The sequence below is a fragment of the Candoia aspera genome, chromosome 2, assembly GCF_035149785.1.
Source record: "Candoia aspera isolate rCanAsp1 chromosome 2, rCanAsp1.hap2, whole genome shotgun sequence".
Lineage (NCBI taxonomy): Eukaryota > Metazoa > Chordata > Lepidosauria > Squamata > Boidae > Candoia > Candoia aspera.
In genome coordinates this window covers 156,774,699-156,797,500 of record NC_086154.1, presented here as the reverse complement: position 1 = coordinate 156,797,500, position 22,802 = coordinate 156,774,699, and the positions used below count along the sequence as shown (strand labels likewise).

The 22,802-nt window shown below is 42.6% G+C and overlaps 1 protein-coding gene across 1 annotated transcript in view; it reads right to left on the bottom strand.

Annotated features, from left to right (window-relative positions):
* The window catches only part of LOC134491043 (alpha-2-macroglobulin-like protein 1), a 47,666-nt gene that overhangs the window by 5,820 nt on the left and 19,044 nt on the right, over positions 1-22,802 (bottom strand). Inside the window, exons 11-30 of the mRNA XM_063294526.1 lie at positions 22,034-22,261; positions 21,340-21,403; positions 19,728-19,873; positions 18,005-18,151; positions 17,221-17,388; positions 15,142-15,241; positions 14,681-14,810; positions 8,300-8,525; positions 7,800-7,926; positions 7,213-7,334; positions 6,887-6,938; positions 6,375-6,458; positions 5,720-5,896; positions 5,326-5,407; positions 4,831-4,987; positions 4,612-4,686; positions 4,073-4,235; positions 3,427-3,566; positions 2,476-2,691; positions 1,325-1,446 (exon numbers count right to left, since the gene is read on the bottom strand). Of these exons, the coding sequence (XP_063150596.1) occupies positions 1,325-1,446; positions 2,476-2,691; positions 3,427-3,566; positions 4,073-4,235; positions 4,612-4,686; positions 4,831-4,987; positions 5,326-5,407; positions 5,720-5,896; positions 6,375-6,458; positions 6,887-6,938; positions 7,213-7,334; positions 7,800-7,926; positions 8,300-8,525; positions 14,681-14,810; positions 15,142-15,241; positions 17,221-17,388; positions 18,005-18,151; positions 19,728-19,873; positions 21,340-21,403; positions 22,034-22,261 (2,726 nt within the window). The remainder of the gene's footprint in view (positions 1-1,324; positions 1,447-2,475; positions 2,692-3,426; positions 3,567-4,072; positions 4,236-4,611; positions 4,687-4,830; positions 4,988-5,325; positions 5,408-5,719; positions 5,897-6,374; positions 6,459-6,886; positions 6,939-7,212; positions 7,335-7,799; positions 7,927-8,299; positions 8,526-14,680; positions 14,811-15,141; positions 15,242-17,220; positions 17,389-18,004; positions 18,152-19,727; positions 19,874-21,339; positions 21,404-22,033; positions 22,262-22,802) is intronic.

Genomic DNA, 22,802 nt, shown 5'->3' with positions numbered 1-22,802 from the left:
ACAACCTCTTGTGAGAAGATTCTGATTCACATGGAGAAAGAGCCTGAGGGCTACATTGCGTCTTCTATTGGGACTCGTGGATAATGACTTAGAAAAGATTCGTGGCAGGTTGATTTTGTATGTGGTAACTGCAGCAAGATCATTGGAAGCTCAAGGGTGGAAGAATAATGAAACTCCCACAGTGGAGGGATGGATTATGAGAATGTCAGAGTTTTACGAGATGACTTGTTTGATTCGAGCAAAAACAATAAAGACCTTTCTGATGAAAGACTGGAAACCTTATATGGACTTTATGCTGAAAGAAGAAAAAATACGATTTATGGCTTTGAGGATTATAACAAATGCTGATTAAGTGAGGGGTTGAAGTGTTTTGTATAATGGCTGAGAGGGAGGGAAGATAATAAGATTGGAAACAACTGGTGTAGAGAAGGTCGGAAGTCACTATAATTCATAAGTTTAATTTCTTTTCTTTCTTGCACATTTTTCTTTGTTTCTTGTTCTCTTTTTCTTCAGATTTTTCTTTTACTTTATGTAAAACATTTAATGAATACAAATTTAAGAAAAGAGAAAGTGCCTGGGGCTATGAGCAACCTACAAGGCCCACCACAGGACTGCCCCTCCCACATGGCCACGGGGCTCTGTCCTCCAAGGCCGTTTCTGCTTCGGCTGCTGGAGCGAGCTGGATCTCTGTGGCCATCTTTTTTTTTTCTTTCAGGAAGGAAGAGCAACCAGCTGGAGGGTATTCCACAAGGTTGCTATTCCGATCAGTAACCCTCACTGTTTGATTTTTTCCTCCTCTGCAGCAGGTGCAGAGGCTTGCTGCAGAGGAGATAAAGTGGTTGGGTTGTCTTCCTCTCCAGCAAGCACAGAAGCTCCAAGATTCCCCTCCAGCAGCCTCTGAGAGTCACAACCTCACCCCAACTTTGCTGGCCTCATCTTGGAGGTGCAGCAACAACGCCACTGTGGGGAGAGCTAGTATCTCTTCAAAGCAGTGTGCTTTCTTCCCATCTCAAGGATGGAGGAAATCATGCTGCTGGGGTGTGGGAAAAAGCCGTTGGAGAAAGTAGAAAGAACCAAGCAAAGCACAAAGCGATGAAACAAATGCTGGTAAAATGTGAGCTTCTGATTCAGCCACAACCAATGTCTGTCACTGCAACTGAGGATCCTGCATCTAATGAGTGAACTCTAGTCCTCAGAGGCTCATATTGTGAAAAACAGCGCCACAGTATCCTTGTGGCCATTATTTCACCAGGCCTATTAGCTCAAATATAGTTGCTTCTACTGCGAGTCACCAGGAACTGGTGGTTTATGGAAAGTACAATACCTCACTTCAAGTCGGATCTCAAAATATTTCCTGGAACTCTGGGTGCATTTGTCTGGCGATGTCTCCACTCTCAAAGCAAAAGCATCAGACTCCGGAGGCATCCTGTTATACCGAAGAATAGTCTAAGGAAGAAAAGCACGCTATTGAGTTCTAAGCTGCTGCCCGGAAACAATGGCTATTCCAGAACTGGAAATCACCAAGGCATGCTATGTTGCCCAAACTAATTAATCCTCCCCCGTCATTTGATTAAATTCCTTGAGACAAACTCTTCCAAGTTCCATAAAACTACAGCATACAGAACAGGCAAGCAGAGCTGATGCCATCTTCTGGTACCAAAGTACTGAAATGCATCAAATCTATCAATTATGCCTGAGCTACAAATGGTACCTGAAACAACATGTTACGAGGTAGAGTGGTCCAGCTAGCCACTCATGCTGTCTTGCAGGATCATTCTTACTCCAGTCTCCCTCCTTCAATTCCACCCCAATTTTCAATTGCTCATTAAGAAATCCCAGGATTTCCCAGGATTTCTTAATGATCCCAGACCCCAGATCAGGCTGGGAAATCAAAAAAGCATCCAAAAGAAGGCAACAGCAAACCACCTCTGTGTTCTTGCCATGAAACCAACACGTATGTATCCAGGTAGTCACCAAGAGTTAAGCTTAATTCAAGGAAATCTTTATCTTTCTAGCACCATGGCACATTATTGAGTTTATATGTGAATGAATGAATGAATGAATGAATGAATGAATGAATGGGAGATAATCAGTTCACAGTTCACTGTATTCATTCAACAGCAATACTAGAACTCTGCTTCATCTTAGTGGCTATTGAACAAGTTACACTTCATTTATTGAAGGTTGTGTTTTTTGGTCACACCAAAGACAAGATGTGCTTTAGCACAAGAAGGGTTGCAGTTATTTTAAAAAATGGCTACAGCCAGTACATTTCAGTAGGTATGAGCTGAGGACATTTCCTGTTGTAGGACAAGACCACCCATGCAATCGTTATTTGTTTTCTTAGGACTCCACAGAATCTCAAATATCACACCCAACCTCCTTTACCCCAGGACTGTCTCTAAAGATGGTCACTTACTGGACCTCTAATGCTGCTCCCAATAGAGCAAAGGCTAAAGCCATTCCCAGACTCACCTGCACATAAACACAGCCATGCCCTGATAGCTCCACCTTGTACTGACCAGGGATCTCCGGAAGGGAGGCCTGCTGCAGCACCAGCCGGTTCTTCTTGTTGACATGGAATTCGTGTTGGAAGCCTTTGCTGGATTTTACCACCAACTTTAGATTTTCTATCTCAACGAATGTCAAGGCTGCATACCTGGCTAAACTCTGCAGGCCAATCACAGTATCCTGGTGGCAAGGAAACAGTTTTGTTGGATACGAAGACGATGTATCTTTGGAATTACAGGGCAAACTTCTTTCAAGACCAAGGATTCTGTCATTGAACACAACAGATTCTGACTGGGCAAATAGGTAGCTCTCTCAATGTTGTGAACTCCAACTTCTTTTTTTAGCTAGCATGACCAAATTGTGAATGAGGATAAGATGATGCAAACTATGGTTTGCTGTTATGGAAACAACCTCTGGGAAACACTGGCTTATACACACACTCTGCTTCTCCTCTTGTGTTTTTATTCATTTACAAAGCATGGTCTATAGCTATGAGGTCCCAGTTTCTGGGGAGTTGTTGTACCCTACAGACTACTCCTCTTACTCATTAAGCCAGGTTAAGTTGCTGCTGTTATTAATCAACAACAGAAACACTTTTATCCCCCATTTCCTAATTCTGCCACGGGGTTTCAGTCCTGGAATATCCTATGACAAATTATAAATTGCTGACATTTTTGATATTGCCTAAATACCACACTGTGCACCTCAGTGAGAGTGCACCTCAAATCCCATGAGCAGAACAGCTCCAAGTGTAGCAGATTTTCCTTTCAAATATGTCCAGCTTCCTCAATTTTTAGATTCACTGTGTTCAGATTCTCTACAATTCAGATGAAGTCCTCTGCAAACCCTTTTGCTCCCCCAACTTGTTTTTCTGGAATCATCTCTGCAAACGGAACCTAGGAGAATCAGTGTTACCTGGGTGGAACTAAAGCCTCCGTAGGGATTCCGTTCTTTATTAAGGTTGCCCATCATCTGAGAGGCATAGTGGATATCTTCTGTGGATACTTCCGTCATGGAAAGGCGAGCCAAGAGCACGTAGGCCATTGTCTCAATATCTGGAAAAAATAAATTCTCTTCTACAAAAAGCAAAATAAAGACTGGAGTTGCATGGAGAAACAAACCACTACTGCGGGTTTGACTCCTGTAACATTCTTCCAAAGTATTTCTTGGAGCAGAAACTGTGGGTCCTCCCAATTGTTTTATTCTTTGATTGGTTTTTTGCCTTACCAGGTAACGCTATCCGGCATCATTCAAGAATGTAACTTCATTCAGACATATTATCTCTATGTTCACATACATTTGTCTTTCACGCTCAGAGCCAGTGAACCACATCAGGCAGAGGAAAGGACCTGCGTTAAACCTCCAATAGACTTGCATTACCATATGATAAGCCCATGCTTATCATATAATTCTATCAGCAAAATGGGAATTCCTGACAGATCTCAGAAGGAAAGTATCATGCCTGCTTAAGGATAAATCCAGGACAGAATTCATCAGATTCACAGAAAGGTAGTTTCACAAGCAAAGCTTGGGAAGGAATACATAGAACCGTCCCTCCTACCTGTTTTGAGAACTTCGTCCTCTAAGTCTCTGAGGAGCTGTTGCCGGATTTCTATGTCCCCAGACAACGTGAAGACGTAAGCCAGCAAAGCCTTGGAGTAAGTACTGTTCATAGAGCTCAGGTTTCTCTTCAGGCAGAGTAAGGCATCATCTACCATGCTCCCCTATAATCCCAAAATACCCAGTAAGGTTTCACGCAGGAGTACAACCTGTAAGGATATCCTATCCTCTGTGATCTACCTGGAGCTACTGTGATTGGGCAGAAAACTTGTCTAGTCAGGACTTGGGTCCTTCTTACCCCATCCCTGAGTTGCCTGCTCTTCTGCACCCCCCAAAAAGTTCATAAATGGTTTCTTGCAACCCCTCTCTCTTACAATTGCTGGCTTCGAAATCACAGGCTGGTTGCCTGCCTGAAAAACCTGGATTAGTGACTTCTGGGGGCAGAAGCTGCACTGGGACCGTCCAGAAAGTCTCAGGAAGGCCCCCGGGGATGTCCCAGAGCAATGCATGAAAGTTAAAGCCCCTGAAGGGAGGACTTACGTTCTTCTCTAGGTGCAGCTCCAGCAAAGAGGCAGTGACATAAGCTGTCAGAGAGAGGTCATCATCCACACCACCCTGTGGACAAAGAGAAGAAGCCGGGGAGGAAAGTCACAAGGGCCCTTTTCCTCACATTGATACCTTGATTCTCATGACTCTATCTAGTCCCCTTTGCCAGCTGGGTGTCTGTTACGCTACTGTCCAAGATCATGCCATTCCCACCTTCAGGGCATTGTTGAAGAGCCTCCCCACACTTTGAAAGCAGCCGCTGGGAAGTTGGTGCTTCCCCAACCATTGCACGGCATCCTGAATGTGCTTGTCATCCACGTAGATGGTGGGCTTTGCCTGCCCAAAAGCCTTGGCCACAAACGCGGTCAGCCTGAGCAGCAGCAAAGAAACGAAGAGAAGAAGAAAACACAGAAGGAGAAGCACCTTCAGCTTCTCCACAGACACTTGCTCATGATCTTGCAGCTGCCATCCGGTCAGCTGAGGGTTATGGGAAATAGCCAGAGAGCTCCTAGATGGCTGAACAGGCGGGCCCAGCAAGCGTCCTCCTGACGAGGTTCTAGGGTCGATGGGGCAGACATCTCTCTACCTCAGATCGAGCGAGGCATAAAAGGGGAAGCCCTGCTAGCAACTACCTCTCCCTCTCCTTTTAGGTGAATTTAGGGGAGGGAACGTTCTGAGAAAAGTGGCTGTTCCGCTCAAGTCCCTTACCAAGTGTTCCCCTCCTCCTCATGCTTTCCAAAGGCACTGTAGGAGCCATCGTCGTGTTTATAAAGCAGCTGCCGTTGGTACCCTGCAGAATGAGGGGGAAAGAGGGCTCTCAGTTCTGTCCCGATCCTACATGACTCTGGTGGCGCTCTTCAATTTAACCCAACAAGTGCCACGTTCAGACATAAAAATTACTTCCGAGATATAAAGAGGCAGAAAGCATTTAAAGTTCACTAAAAAATGACTAAGGATGGCTGGCATAAGGAAGGATGGTCATGGGAAGGCAGGCAAGGTCCCACCTTAGTCCAGCGCCTGGATGCCACCTGGGTCTTGCAAAGCCTTGCCTCCCTCAGAAGACCTTCCAAATAAGAGAGTGGTAGAAAAAGGGCCGACTCACCACTCTTCATGTGCTCTATTGCCTTATTCTTTATCTCCGGAGTCACCAGATTGGTTTTTTCCAAGTACTGGAGTACAACGATGTTGGGAACAAACTTGACCATGTTCTGCTCACCACAGCCAAAAGGCATCTGAAGCAGCTCGTCTATATTTTCTAGTGCAGCTCCCATGATATCTCCTGAATGTTAACAAAATAGAGGGGGGAAATATGGAAGACCTTCCTCCAAATCCAGAAAGCCTTCCTCTTCCTCCTAGGATGTGGAACACAACATCCAGGACAGTTCTTGCAAACCCAGTCAAAGATCAATGGCCAGGCAGGCATGGGCACAATATGAAGAGTCCCCCTTTGGGGGAGATGAGCAGCGACAGAAATTCGAAATACAAATAAACAAACAAGTAAACGGCACCAGGGAGCAGCCGCTGAGGTGCTTTTCCTTAGTGGGTCACCCCACTGCAGAAGCATGACGAGGGATGCTTTTCAAGCAGGTCTTTGGCCGATGGCTGAGACCGGCCAACTTCTATACACAATGCATTTGCAGCATTCCTGCCTCAATAGCCCTCCTTTCAAATGTTCAACAAATCACGTGGAGGTCGAGCACTAAGCCTGCCACCATGATGTCTGTTCTCTCTCTGCCAAAGGAGACATCGTTCCTCACCGATGGCAGTTACGATGGCCCGCCCAGAATCCTGCACAACTGCTTCTGGCGTTGTTAGGAAAACTTCCTCAGAAGCTGGTTCTCCTGGAGAGGGTATATGTGTGAATAAAAATCTAGAATTAGGATAGCTACGAAACAATCCAGTTGGGGTACCTTTCATTGCATACAACATTTGTGCAAGTGCCCAGAACATTCCTCATCTACCAAACAAGTGGTCATGCAGGACACAATCATCCCATTTTTCCAATGGGGACCTGAGCGTGATCAGCAGCGCCTAAGGCTGCCCTGCAAGAAGACTGAAGCAGGAACCTCCTAGCTGAAGAGCACACTCGGCCTTTTCGCCTGCCCCTCCTTCCATCTGTCCTGTAGCAGGTGGACACATCACTGCGTTGCCTTCTAATAGCAGAGCTGCTTCCCACAGAAGAGACCACCAGAAAAGCATGCTGATCTGCGTTCTCTGGGACCCATCGCAAGGGCAGTTATGCTGAGCAAGAGGCACAGCCATCCCATACCTGAAGAGCACAGGAATGCGTTCTGGGCCTCTTCTTTAAGGACACCTTCTGGCTGTGGGAGAAAAAAGGAGTTATGGGTTCTTTGGCAGTGTGTTTCTGGAGGACTTTCTCAATGCCGAGCCTTTGACTGGGCCCGCTTTCTTTGGCCAAAGAAAAGCAGCCATCCACCTGGGCTTAAGCCCTGGAAACACAAAGGCTCTGCAAAGTTTGGAAGCTACTGACACCGGAAGAAACAATCCAGCATCAGCCCCTCTACAGAGCTATTTCCAGGCTTCTGGAGGTTTGGTTAGCGCTTGAACTGGAGTTGGACTGATGTCTTCGCTGACCTTCACAAGTAACGATTTTATCACCGTGTCTGACCGGCCACGCGCAGGAGTGACAGAGATCTTGTTGCCACACAACTCCTGGGTTTCCTCGGCCTCACTGCTCACTGAGATGTTCACGCGCCCTACAAGAAGGCAAAAGCGACAGACGGCAGCTAGTTCCGGAGTTTCCACCATCAGCTTGGTGTGAAGAAAAACGGCTGCTCTTTCCTTTTGGCCCAAAACCCGTTCCACAAACCTTCCCCCCATTCAAGGATTCTGCAGATGTGATGCCAAGGTCACCTCTGTACTTTTCCACAGATGGAGCTGGGTGCAGATATGAGCGCAGAGGGGCTGCATGATTCTTGAATGGTTAGAGATGTGGGCTACGTCCATGAATCTGTCCTCAATCCTGCTCCCCCTTCAGCATTAACAGATCTTTCAAAGTGACAATATCTTGGTTGGAAAGAAAACCCATCCCCCCACCTGCCCTCCAAAGCTCCAATGCTACTTGATTGACAGGCATCTGGAAAACTAATGGGATGCTCTTGGGAGACTCAACATACAGACCTCCCCACTCCCTTATCCCTCTGCCTCAGCCTCAGCCTTACCCAGCTGCGTAGCCGTCACGTTCCAGGAGAAGACCTTGGCCTCCTCAGCACACAGGCAGGTGGTGTACTGGCAGTCCAGACATGGCTTCACCTCCACCTCCTCAGACTCTAGCAGGGTCGTTCTCACCTGGATGGTAACACGAAGGAAGAGACACGAGATGGGCCAGGCAGCTGGGCTTAGGCAAAGGCCAACATTAGAAACAGAACTTCAGGACCACGTTTGGATCAGGAGAGTACTTCTCGTCAGCTCAAACTGCCAGGAACCCTCCGGAGAATTCTGCCTAGCAAACCTCCGAAAGTACCTCAGGCAGTTCTTCTGCCCGTAGTTTGTGGGGAAGAAAGACGGACCACTAGGAATGTATCCTCTGCGAGGCACAGGAAGGAATACGTGGCTTCTGTTTGCAGTCTTGGTCCCCATCTCTAACTTGTCTGAAGCACATTGTGAATTTCCTCCTCCTTATTTTTGCAAGATTTCTGACCTGTCCTAAAGGGGCTCTCACCTGGATACAGTTCTCGAGGAAGTTAAAGACGGTGCCCTTTATCTGGAAAGTCTCTCCACGGATCACAGAATATGGCATCGTCATATCAATGAAGAAGGGCTGGAAAACCCTGATCGAGGTTAACTGGGAGAGTCCAAAGCCTACGTCTGCCAAACAGAATGCATTTGCGTTCCACTCCGTGATTGTGTCTGGAACAGTGACCGAGTGAACTGCTTTCCCTTCCTCGCTGCAGAACAGGAAGAGAGTTGATGCTTCAGTGACCAGATCAAGGCAGAACAGAGGTGATGCTGGCAAAACCAGCGGTTGGCCAACAGAATCAGAATATAAGAGCAGTTGGTCAGAGGGACCATGCAAAGAGCATGATTTACACCATCCCTAATTTTTAAAAAACACTTTAGATAAAATATAAAATGATTGCTTATATTATTATTGTTAATAGGCACAAAAAAGAAAGAAAAAAAACCACACACAGTTATTATACCATAGAGAGGGTATCATTCTTCCTCATTTTTAAATAGATCTTTAAGCTTTGATCCAATAAAAGGTAATTTTAAATAGATTATTAAGCTCTGACCCAATGAAAGAACATTTTCATCTGTGTTTTTGGTGCATTGAAATAGTGCCATTTCATAAATGTAAAGTAACCATAGCTCTACAGTCCAAAACAATAAATCTGGAATGACGCTATCTTTCTAACATTAAACAATTATCATACTTGCTATTCACAATAAATACGTACAATTCTATACAATGATAAGTCCCACTTTTTTTTGAAACTCCAATTTTTTTTTGCCCTGGCTTTGCCTCTGGATCAGGAGTTCTGGCATTTTTTTTAAACTAACAGGTCTTGCCCCTTGAGAAAATCTGAAAACCCCTGCTCTAAGTCTGGCAGTCTTTAACAAAGGAATTACAACAGGACTAGGGCAAAAGGTGGAGCGAAGCCCAACTATGATGAAAAGTTATAGTTATAGTTATATAATGAAAGAACCTTGAAACTTTGGCTCCTTCCACAGTCTCTGGGCCTAGGATCTTCTGTGAACCCACCAGTGAGCCTGACAGAGGTGTTGTTTGTTGCTGTGGTTTTATCCCCCAGCATGGCCATTTCTATTTTGTTTTAAATTGCTTACATGGCTAGTTTTAACCCTTGTAAGCCACCCAGAATCTTGCACAAGTGGGCAGCTGAAGAAATCAAAATCATAAATAAATGCTATAATTATGACTATGATGGATTTTTTTACATGATCACCCACATTTCATAGGGATATTCAGGTCAGATTATTGACAACTATGACAATCAGGGAAATCCCCTTCCCATCTTCATATAGTAACTATAGCTAGTAAAGAAAAAACTGGGGTTGGTCCTTGCATTAAAAAGTTCTTCATCTCATGAATCTTTTTAAATTAAGCTAGAAGTATTACCATAGGATATCATATATCACTCCTAAAGCAATAGTCATTTAAATTACAATTTATCTTTCCCCATAAGCTCTGTGGAATTTTAAACTATCTTTTTAGATCAACTTTCATCTGTGATAAAAAAAAAATCTAATAAATTTATTATTAGAACTGAGGAAAGCTTCCTTGGAATAATTATTCCCAAATATTAAAATATTTGTAAAACAATTAAATGGGACTTTATTTCTTGCCAATTACACATTTCTACAGAGGCATTTGAACCTATGGGAAGGAGATTGTATTTATTCCAGTTAAAGGATTAACAATAACTTTTGGAACTATTAAGGCAGTATAAATTACATTTCAGTATAGAAGATGCATAATTATGTAAATAAAGTCTCATATGCCATCAGGATGAAGTTTATGCCATTATATCTGAAATACCATCACTTTGTTGAATAAGGCAGTTCCAATACCAAATAAAGTAAATAAGTAATGCAAGTAAGAGGAGATAAATTGATGGTTTATGGTTCCTTAGGATATCTTAATAGATGGAGACAAAAACACATTTGCAGTAATCCTGGGGAAACTGGTAGGATACCAATAAGTATCTAGCTGGAAAAAAACTAAGGACATCTGTATTTTTGGATAACTTGTTTCAAATAGTTCTACTATACTATGGCAAAAACCTTTTCCATTAATTGAGAAATTTCTGAGTGTACAGTTAAAATATTTAATAATAATCCAATACTGCCAGATGTTTTATAAAAGCACATGCGCAAATAATCAAAGGGAAACTGGGAGACCATGAGTTCTAGTTCTGCCTGAGGCATGAAGCCAGCTGGGTGACCTTGGGCCATTCATTCTCAGCACTAGGAAGGAGGCAGAAAAATCTTGCCTAGAAAACTGCAGGGACTAGTCCAGGCATTCGCCAGGAGTCAAAAAGGACTGATACGAAAAAAAAATTGCAGTCTATGTGCTAATGGAGATGTCAATATTTTGCATCTGCTTTTAAGAAAGAAATTGGATGACTGCTTGGTAGGGTAGGGACTTCACCTGGCTTCAAGATTACAGTTACATATGCTTCTTTAAAAGAGGTAAAGAGAATATTTTAAAAAGCTGCCTTATACACTTCCAGCAGGAATGAAGCCAAAACAGTAACAATGTATCCCTTATACTATCCCTAGTACTATTTGGGTTAGGTATTGTTCCTGTTTTAATGGATTTACTAGGACTGATTATTTCTTGGAGAGCTCAGGATAGACGACCTGGTTGTTCATTATCTAAAAAAAATGCTAAATATGTAAAAATTAATTTCTGATCAGACAAACAGCCTCTAAAGAGAAATTAAAGATTTGTTGACAAGTATCTGATGGTTGTCTTCAGCAAAGGATCGTTACCTTGTTGTGGTGCTGGAGCTTGAGCACCTCAATGATGCCATGAGCTAAACCATGAAGGGCCACCCAAGACGGGAAGGTCATGACAGAGAGGTCAGACTAAATGCGATCCCTGGGGAAGGTAATGGCAACCCACCCCAGTATTCTTGCCATGAAAACTAAATGGATCAGTACAACTAGAGATATGTCGCTATACCATCAGAAGATGAGACCCCCAGGTCGGAAGATGGTCAAAATGCTACTGGGGAGGAACAGAGGATGAGCTCAACTAGCCCCAGACGTGATGATGCAGCTAGCTCAAAGCCGAAAGGACGGCTAGCGGCCGACGGTGCTGGTGGTGAACGGCGAATCCGATGTTCTAAGGATCAACACGCCATTGGAACCTGGAATGTAAGATCTATGAGCCAGGGCAAATTGGATGTGGTTATTGGTGAGATGTCAAGATTAAAGATAGACATTTTGGGCGTCAGTGAACTCAAATGGACTGGAATGGGCCACTTCACATCGAACGACCACCAGATCTACTACTGTGGACAAGAGGACCATAGAAGAAATGGAGTAGCCTTCATAATTAATAATCAAGTGGCTAAAGCAGTGCTTGGATACAACCCAAAAAATGACAGAATGATCTCAATTCGAATTCAGGGCAAGCCATCTAACATCACAGTGATCCAAATATACGCCCCAACCACAAATGCTGAAGAAGCTGAAGTAGAGCAGTTCTATGAGGATCTGCAGCACCTACTGGACAACACGCCTAAAAGAGATGTTCCAGGAGACTGGAATGCTAAGGTGGGCAGTCAAATGACACCTCGAATTACAGGTAAGCATGGCCTGGGAGAACAAAATGAAGCAGGACATAGGCTGATAGAATTTTGCCAAGACAATTCACTCTGCATAACAAACACTCTCTTCCAACAACCTAAGAGACGGCTTTATACATGGACTTCACCAGATGGACAACACTGAAATCAGATTGACTACATCCTTTGCAACCAAAGGTGGCGGACATCTGTACACTCGGTAAAAACAAGGCCCGGAGCTGACTGTAGTTCCGATCACGAACTTCTTCTTGCACAATTTAGGATCCGACTAAGGAGATTAGGGAAGACCCACAGATCAGCTAGATATGAGCTCACTAATATTCCTAAGGAATATGCAGTGGAGGTGAAGAATAGATTTAAGGGACTGGACTTAGTAGATAGGGTCCCAGAAGAACTCTGGACAGAAGTTGGCAGCATTGTTCAGGAGGCGGCAACAAAATACATCCCAAAGAAAGAGAAAACCAAGAAGGCAAAATGGCTGTCTGCTGAGACACTAGAAGTAGCCCAGGCAAAAATGTGCATGATCAAAAACAAAGATGGCAAGGACCTAACAGAAGAAGAAGAGATCAAGAAAAGGTGGCAAGAATATACAGAAGACCTGTATAGGAAGGATAACAATATCGGGGATAGCTTTGACGGTGTGGTCAGTGAGCTAGAGCCAGACATCCTGAAGAGTGAGGTTGAGTGGGCCTTAAGAAGCATTGCTAATAACAACGCAGCAGGAGACGACGGCATCCCAGCTGAACTGTTCAAAATCTTGCAAGATGATGCTGTCAAGGTAATGCATGCCATATGCCAGCAAATTTGGAAAACACAAGAATGGCCATCAGATTGGAAAAAAGCAACTTATATCCCCATACCAAAAAAGAGAAACACTAAAGAATGTTCAAACTATCGAACAGTGGCACTCATTTCACATGCCAGTAAGGTAATGCTCAAGATCCTGCAAGGTAGACTTCAGCAGTTCATGGAGAGAGAATTGCCAGATGTACAAGCTGGGTTTAGAAAAGGCAGAGGAACTAGAGACCAAATTGCCAATATCCGCTGGATCATGGAAAAAGCCAGGGAGTTTCAGAAAAACATCTATTTCTGTTTTATTGACTATTCTAGAGCCTTTGACTGTGTGGACCATAACAAATTCTGGCAAGTTCTTAGTGGTATGGGGATACCAAGTCATCTTGTATGCCTCCTGAAGAATCTGTATAATGACCAAGTAGCAACAGTAAGAACAGACCATGGAACAACGGACTGGTTTAAGATTGGGAAAGGAGTACGGCAGGGCTGTATACTCTCACCCTACCTATTCAACTTGTATGCAGAACACATCATGCGACAAGCTGGCCTTGAGGAATCCAAGGCTGGAGTTAAAATCTCTGGAAGAAACATTAACAATCTCAGATATGCAGATGATACCACTTTGATGGCTGAAAGTGAAGAGGAACTGAGGAGCCTTATGATGAAGGTGAAAGAAGAAAGTGCAAAAGCTGGTTTGCAGCTAAACCTCAAAAAAACCAAGATTATGGCAACCAGCTTGATTGATAACTGGCAAATAGAGGGAGAAAATGTAGAAGCAGTGAAAGACTTCGTATTCCTAGGTGCAAAGATTACTGCAGATGCTGACTGCAGTCAGGAAATCAGAAGACGCTTAATCCTTGGGAGAAGAGCAATGACAAATCTCGATAAAATAGTTAAGAGCAGAGACATCAGACTGACAACAAAGGCCCGCATAGTTAAAGCAATGGTGTTCCCTGTAGTAACATATGGCTGCGAGAGCTGGACCATAAGGAAGGCTGAGCGAAGGAAGATCGATGCTTTTGAACTGTGGTGTTGGAGGAAAATTCTGAGAGTGCCTTGGACTGCAAGAAGATCAAACCAGTCCATCCTCCAGGAAATAAAGCCAGACTGCTCACTTGAGGGAATGATATTAAAGGCAAAACTGAAGTCCTTTGGCCACATAATGAGAAGACAGGACACCCTGGAGAAGATGCTGATGCTAGGGAGAGTGGAAGGCAAAAGGAAGAGGGGCCGACCAAGGGCAAGATGGATGGATGATATTCTAGAGGTGACGGACTCGTCCCTGGGGGAGCTGGGGGTGTTGACGACCGACAGGAAGCTCTGGCGTGGGCTGGTCCATGAAGTCACGAAGAGTCGGAAGCGACTAAACGAATAAACAACAACAAATATATTTTACTTTGTCAGAAACAAAACTGGGACTACTGGGAAATAATTTGTCTTGGTTCTTAAACTGCAGTATGTTAACATGCCACTGAAATACAAGGCAGGTGAGATCACTACAATTACAGGTAGTCTTCATTTACTGACAGTGATTGGGACCAGGAACACCGTTGCTAAGCAACATCCTAAGGCGCAAGCGCACATCACTGTGCCAATGTGCCAATTTACAACTGCTATGGGTTTTGGTAGGCCCAGTTGCCATTGTTAGGTGAATCTTGCACAATCACAGTATCCCGCAGTCACGTGATCTCCATTTGCGACCTCCTGCTGGCTCCATTTACTTTGCTTGTTGGAAGCTGGCAGTAAAGGTCGCAAATGGCAATCACATGACCGCGGGACACTGCAACGTCGTTAATTGCAAACTGGTTGCCAAGTGACTACGGGGATGCTGCAATGGCCGCAACTACGAGCACCCACTGTAAGTATGCCTCGTTCAGTGGCAGCGTAACTTCGAAGGGTCACTGAACGAGTGGACATTAAAACAAGAATTACCTGTATGACAATATTTCTTTTCCTTGGAATTCACTTACTTGACAGGTACTAAATTCCAAATCCAGTTTTCTGGAAAGCTTGTCCTGGGTTTGGCTTTTGTATCCTGCTTAGGTTTTGTGTGAGTGATATCTTGAGGTATATTTTCACGAGGTTCAGTACCTGATATAACTAGAAGATGTACACAAAGTTAGAAATTCATTAAATAAAAATGGATCTGCAACAACTAAGGCCAGGCTTCCGAAAGACATGATGGGACCAACTACAGCCTTCTTGAGAGCTAATGCAGAACATCTAGCAATCTGTCTCAAGTGGCAGGAGGCGATGTGAACAGCAAGTTTCATTTGGCTGACGACTAGATCAGTCTGAGGTGCACTGATATTACTAGGAATAAAAACAGCTAAGACTCATAGAGGCCTGCAAAATGAAACAAGAAAAAGAAAAGGGGAGACCCTTTCAAAACTTTCCAGCTACAGAACAGTTAAGCAGCCATGATTCTTACCTCTTGCCCCACTTTTGAAAACAATTCTCTCTCCATGTGGAAGATCACAGGAAACAGGCTTTTTCACTCTTGTGTTTGTTAAAATTTTCAATTTCGATTGCTGTGGGAAACCAGCAGAATGCACATCTATTTCAGTCAAACCATGAATCAAATTGGATTTGTTCACATAGATCTGAGAAAGCAGCCTACATCTATAAAAGTTCTAAAAGTTCTCACTGAAAGTAAACCTGGCTGAAACTTTACAGCCTTGGTCCCCAAACTTTGTTCTCCACCTTCATCCAACTTTGCATGAAAAGTGAAAGGTCCCCTGTGCAAGCACCGAGTCATGTCTGCCCTCTGGAGAAATTAAAAATAGTATTTAACATTTCCTTGAAAACACCAAAATTTAATGACACCTGGCTAACCCTATCTGTCTGCCTGCCTGCCTGCCTATCAATTTGTATATGTATATACCAACTTATCTGATATATATTTATTAAATTTTTATCACCGCCCATCTCCCCCCAAAGGAGGGATATTAAGTATTACTCACCTCCCTCCTAAAGCATAACCATTCCAGAATATTTCATTTAATAATGTTAGTCACAGCCTTTTTCTGATTTCCATGGATAGTTAACAGGCAATACAGAGATTTAGATTTCATGCCAGAGATGAGGGGGCTGTTTTCCAATCTAGGCTCCACAAAGGTGCAGACTGAGACCCTGTCCATCTGCCAATAGTGGACTGTTAACGATGGGCTAGGAGGGGGAGGCACGGTTGGGATCACCTATCACCAGCGTGAAATGTGGGGCAGGCATGCCAAGGACTTGAACAAGCCCCCACCCCACCCCTTTAAGTTTAAAATGGCTCTTCAGGTGAGTGTCCAAGGAAGCAAGATCAAAGCCTCTGCAATCGTACTGAAACAGGAGTCATACCCAAGAGAAGGAATGCAAAGGGCAGGGAATGTTTACAGAGCTAGATAACCCGGCACATTCTGCCATGGTTCTGAGGTTCTACAGAGGCTGGACCACATCTAAAGTTCCACAGGCAAGGACCACTAGTACTAATCTGAAGTGCTTTGAAAAGGATGCTGGTGAGTCACAGAGTGCTTTGTGTTGATACACTAACATAGAGAGACTGCAATATTCTGCAAACGGATTTCAAACATCGAATAGCGTCCTAAGTATTTTCACAAACTTAAGCATATGCAAATGATACAGAGAAGTATGCAGATCATTATGTATGGGATATTCAGTCTTGAAAATAGGTTAGGTTATTAATATATTATGTTTAATTAATACAGCTAACCTCAGAAGTTAAGTAAAGTCAGCCTTGGTTAGAACTTAAATGGGAGATCCCCTTGAAATTCCAGAGTTAGCTAGATGGGGGAAGTCAAAAATGAAAAGGCAATAGCAAACCGCTTCCATAGCATTACTAAGGAAAAAGCATGGATACAGCCCCCAGGAGATGAGCTTCAGTTGACACATTTTCCTTAAGAAAGCCGAGGGTATAAGGATAGGTAAAAATTAGGGCTAAAACTTTTAGGCCACAATTAAACTCTAATGAACTCAGTTTCATATTGTTCTTAAGCCCTTTTTCTCTTTCTTCTTTTCCTTTAATGAACTCAAAGGAAAAAAAAACAGGATAAAAAAAAACAAAATCAAATGTGACATATTTAAAATATTACCAAACCATAGTGTAAACACACAGGATAATAATTTTAATCATTGTTGGTAAACCACCTTGAAGGTACTTATAAATAAAAAGTAGACAACCAAAACTGTTTTATTTTATTCAGAAAGGCAGGAAAAAATTGAAGCACAGGAGTAATTATCAATGAATTCTAAAACTCCTCTAGTGGTGATAGGCACTTGAAAGGGGGTGGAGATGAGTGGTGAAATGAGTGTTGCTCTTTTACAAAGCAGGCCCCATGACTTTCATACCTGTGTCTGATGCTGGGATGTGCCAGAGTTTGCATTGTGACATCACTTTCTCATTTTTTTGTCATTGGACGCTGGCGCATTTGCCTATGCTAGTAGCTCATGGAAATGAACGAGACCGTTTTCTGGTTCATCAGGTTCAAGAGAAGATGCCACTCACCTTGAACAGACTATAAACATCAGCTTCTTTCTGATACCAAGGTGCTACCCTGAAAGGCTGTCTAGGATCCAGAGGGGGCAAGCAAGGATAGGGTTCAAAATCTTCCATGCGATAGTGAAATCCTTCTATTGTCATATCAAGCCAAAAGGCCAAAGAAGCATGATATACCTAGGGACAAAAATGGCTGCAATGAATAACACAACAAGTGTATTCAATAGTAATAAAGTAGAATCACACAGAGTTAGTGTAAAGGCACAATTTCTTTACACTGTCCTATAAAACTGTTACCTACATGTATAAACAACCCGGGCAAGCAAGGAAGGAAAACACAAAGCAAATCCATGGTGGTGCTAAATGACTTAAAGTCATCTCGTTAAATTCTTCTAGAATACCTGGGGCGGTGGTTATACTTATGAAAATCTCCAGAGTGTATTTGTCTGTAATTAATTATAAATCTATGTAGTCTAATAAAATCATAAATAATCTCATGACACCTTAAAAAACAATTTTAAGCACTCACACACTATAAAGCATATGAATCAGATGATTTTGCAGTGATATTGCTAGTTTTTAGGGGAGCAGAGGGATTATTGAGGTGCTGTATTGGCTGAGGGGGTTAAAAGGTTTTATGGATTCTGCTGGTGATTGGGAAGAAGTCAAAAGCTGAATTATGGAACCCATCATCCACCAGCCAAAAAAAATAATGAAATTATTTATCTGCAAGTAAGAGAGCATGGGGGAGGAAAAGTGCTTGGGTGTGGTTTAAGAGGATATGTTTCCTTACTCTAACTGGTGTCAGAGTTTGGTTCTTCTGCAAGAGGACACTCTTGTCCACAGCCTGGACAGAGCAGAGTGCACCAGGGGCAGCTTCTAACTGCAGGTTGACCTTCGACCCTGGAAGCTCCTCCTCTGATGAGAACCCCAACTTCACCTGTGAAATAGGCAGATGAGAAGGAGATTTTTATCATACGGGAGACCCAGGCTGACAGCGAAGAGTAGAATAGTCTTAAGAAAGTATACTGTAGAAACATTAAAAAGCATGGGCAGGAGGAAATATTTATCATAAAAACAGAAGCGCGTCCAAAGATTGGACACAATAATTGAGTTCACACATTGCCTATATTTCTCAGAATGGAGTCCGTGTCTACTAACAAGCTTACAGACACTCCATTTGATGCCTTGCAGATTTCCTCTACAATCTACCTTTATTTAAAACCCACTGAATTTTAAATGTGAAGCCAGAATGCTGCCAAGCAAAAAGCTAGGCTCTACTATATTCTGTATGTTCCACAAAGGTCCCATATTTTAGGAAAAAAAAATAATGAGTGAATGAACCACGTGTTTTGTTCTAAGTGGCCAAATCTGCAGAGGAAAAAAGGACAACAGTAAGTGACAGTAAAGAAAGGTAGAAGTGTCTTGATGGGGGGAAACAACTTCACCAATTTGCTTTTTGGTAAATAGAAGTTTTGGGACTAGTGTCCCATAATAACCCAAAGATTGGGGACCCCTGCCTACGTTGCCTCTAAGGTGTGCCCCTCTGTGCATGCACGGTACTTATGAAACCTGCACACATGGTAAAAAGTCAAGTGCACATAAATTTAATTTTGAATAATAATAATAATAATAATAATTTTATTTGCCATAGAACTCTGGCAAATAAGTCAAGAGTCCTGCACAAGCTCACCACCTCAGCTTAACTGCAGCAGAGAGGGTCACTTGGAACTGCCATGGTGGAAACTGACCAGGACTGGCAAGAGCTCAGTAGTGCCACATCACCCTCCCTGCTGTAGTTGAGCCAAGGGGGCCAGCTTGTGCCTTTCGCCCAGGACAGAGGCAGGCAGTCCTTTCCCAGCCTTGCAGTTACAGCTGACCTGCCCCAGAGCCTCCTGCGCACAAAGGAGTGCCTCCTTCCAAAAATGGTTTGATTAACTTTCCTCCTCCCTCCAAAAAGGTTCTAATTTATACCTGTTGAGTTTCGGGCCACACCAAGTCCATGAACGTTGTTAACTTCATAAAAATTCAAATTTTAAATTAATAAAGTTTCACTAAATTCAGAATACATCCAGAGAAGAAGGGAAGAATGGGGGGAAAAAAAGAGAGGACGCTATCTAAATGCTTCTTGTATAATACTTTTCTTTTTAATTTCTCTTTCATTACAATATGAAATCTGCCCCCCTAAGAAACAATTTTAAATGCTTAAAAGATATTGATTACAATTATCAGTTGGAATGCGATGGGAAGGAATTGTGCTGCTTCGTATATGGGTGGCATGATTGTTTTTACTGCTTTTGTTCTGAGCCGCCTAGGATTACCATACTGTATTCTAAGATAAATGTCTTGGTTAACAAGCTCATGTATCCACTTTCTTCTCTCTCCCACTTCACTTCATGCACAATGAGGAAGGTACGATGGGGACAAATGGCAGCACACATGCTTTAACACCCTATGGCTTTGTGTGATGTGTGATTGCAGCTTCTTTGCTCTGCCCCTCTTGCTTTCTCACAAACCTTATGCTTGAAGCACATGTCTATTGTGAACACATCAAGGTCGGCTGCCACCTCGCCGTCAGCGAAGACTGCAAACAGCAGAAGCTTGGCAATGGGTGCCAGGTCAGAACTGGTGGTCAGGGTGAGGGAGAAGGTGCCTTTGAGTGCTGGGTCAGGGGAAAGAAAGAGTGATGGGGAGAGAAAGAGAGAAAGAAAATTTTTGTCTGCCCTATGACACCCATAATTGTGTGCTATTAGAGGAAAGAAAAGTTAAGAAAACTACTGACTCACCCTCTGCTTTGCTGGTGTAACCAATTTCTTGCCAATTCTGAAGGGTTTCAAAATACATCTGAATCTCTTCAAAATAAATCTACTGAAGTCCATTTAGTCAAACCTATCAATCTATTATGGCAGTTCACCTTAAAATCTCAAGCCACTACTGAGCTCAGGCTGCAGCAGTTTAATAAGCAAACCCTCCAGGACATGTTCTATCTGTTGCATCATAATTGTGATGAACTTAGTCTGGATATTTTCAGGAATACATCTGATCTCTAAAAGTGATGTTAAAATATGCGTATGATAATTACATTACAGAGCAGATCAAAGCTAAGTTGTTATAAAGTTTACCGCTGTATCTAAATATGCTATGCATCTTTAATATTAATGTAATATTATAATGGTAATTTATAATAATATTAGGGATGTAAGGCATATTATATTATCATGACAGTTAACACAATACTTAACACAACTTTCACAAAATGCAAGGTTTGAATTTGGAACTTTTCTTCCAAGTCCAATGATAGAAAGAAGGATAAAGGGTAAAACAGTTTGCAGTTATTTTTCTCTAATATTGGATATGTTTGTAAACTTAGACTTACTTTTTTAAGTTTTTAAAGGTAAACAAGATATCAGTGATGGGATTTATGTTGTTAAGGCAATAATATAACTGAAAGTTGCTTCCAAAGAAACTTTCATGGTGCAATCACCAGTCTCATTTGCATAATTTTGTAAGGGTTCAATCTGCTGCTTTCTCTATTAGCTCTCCTCCCTTTTCTCACCAATTCTTCCACAATTTTCTTTCTAGAAAAAAAGTCTTTGAGGAAAAAGCTGAATCATTGCACAGTGCATTTTGATCAGAAGTTTCCTTCTATATGGCAATATCAGAAGCTGAATGTGAGCATGTCTATATGCTTCTGTATGTTTTTCCAGACACGCATATCCTGCCTAAGTCAACAAAGAAAAGTATTTTTTTCTTGTGACTTCCAACAAGTGTGAAAATGCGTTGTCCTACTCTGCAACCTGTGGAATTTCATCTAGCATTGCCCTCTCCCCATTAGTTTTGGGAGGGTCCCTTTTCCCATTACTGGGGAACAGCTTGTGAAGATGACAAACATTTAAAAATTCAGAGCATTCCCCACAGCCCAACATCAAAACTGTGCTCATTAGTTTCACATGGTTATTACATATTCCTTTTGAGATGCTGTCTAGATTAGCTCTGTCTGAAAGATGAAATAAAAACAAAATAAATACCCCCTGAAATAAACACAAACTAGACAGAAGAGGACCTTGTATAATAGAACAGGACTTTTAGGTGCAGGCCATATAACGACATAATTCTTCTACTACTTACTCTCATCCTGGCCAACGGGCACTTGCTTTTGTCCACTGGAAACAATCTTTCCTCTTGATACAGCCTGGTAGTAAGAGAGGTAGTAAGTTATGACCTATACAAAAACACTGCAGAAAACTACCACGGGACAAAAATGACAAGTGGGGATGTAGGATAGAAGTCACAGATTTTGTTACAGAAGACCTGTAACAGAAGAGGAAAGGAATAGCCCTGCGTTTTTGAAATAACACATCACACAACTTGAAGCTACAGGGTTTTGCCTCTGAAAGTTTAAGTGGAGGCAACTAGAATTGCAGGTGTTGAATTCTCCCCTCTCATTTTCCTCTGAAAGTCTTCACAGAGAAGCTCTCCATGTCAAGAGAGCTTGATTTGCCACAGTAACTGCTGTAATGTGACTTCATTTTTATTTATCAAATTTCGTCACCACCCATCTCCCCCAAAAGGCTTCATATTGTGAACCACCAAGGTAAGATACAGAAATGCCAGTATCTCAGGAAACACTGTTTTCAATTTTGTTCTTCTGTCTTACTCTTTCAACCTATTTAGTTTAGAATTTTCCTTTTCTTTCTTCTTTTCAGGAATTGGGTACTATGTTGCCTGTGTTGATACTTTATTTCTCCTTTTTATTTTTGCTTTCTTTCATTCTTCCCTTAAACACACCATGTTGCCCTTTCCACAACTGTTAAATGCTCACCAAGTAATAGAAATCTATGTGATCGGCCTCGGGGTCCAGCTCTTTCCGGTCAAGGATATAATCCACCAGTACTTCCTGATCCTTTCCACAGGGCAGCTCTTCCTCCACATGCTGAATCTCAAGGAAACTGTTACTCTCAGAGTAGAAGGGCTTCAGCCACTTATAATCTACCATGCTTGACATCCGAGCAATCTGTTCTTCAGTTTTATTCCCAATTGTGTATGTTGCCTATAACGAAAAGGCACAACAACAATGGGATTATCAGCATTCAAGCATATCTTGGAGTGATATTTGGAACTGTTCAGCAAGAGAAAACTGGATGGCCAATATGCCTAGACAGGTTGACACTATAAAGTTAAACCAGTTTTCAGACCAATTTAACATTCTTGTATTACAGGTAGTCCTTGTTTAGTGACCACAATTGGGACTGGCAACTCAGTCACTAAGTGATGTGGTCGCTAAATGGAAAATCCCGTGACTGTGACTGTGCTTATGATTTTACTTCAGCTTTCCTTTTTCCCTACTCCCCTGCCCTTTGGAATGCTCACCCCAGCATTGGGATAATTAGCAAGAAGGGAATTAATGTTTGTATTTACATTCACTGGAGAGGAAGGGATTACAAGAGAGTAAGCAGGCACACAAGGGAGAATACATACTGAAAGAAATGAGCTGGTACCAGCTGTTTGCCTAGCACAGTCCCCCCTCTGAACTGCTCAGGAGGCAAAGAAAAGCCAAAGGTGTGAAACTGATTAGTCTTATCCTGACTAGT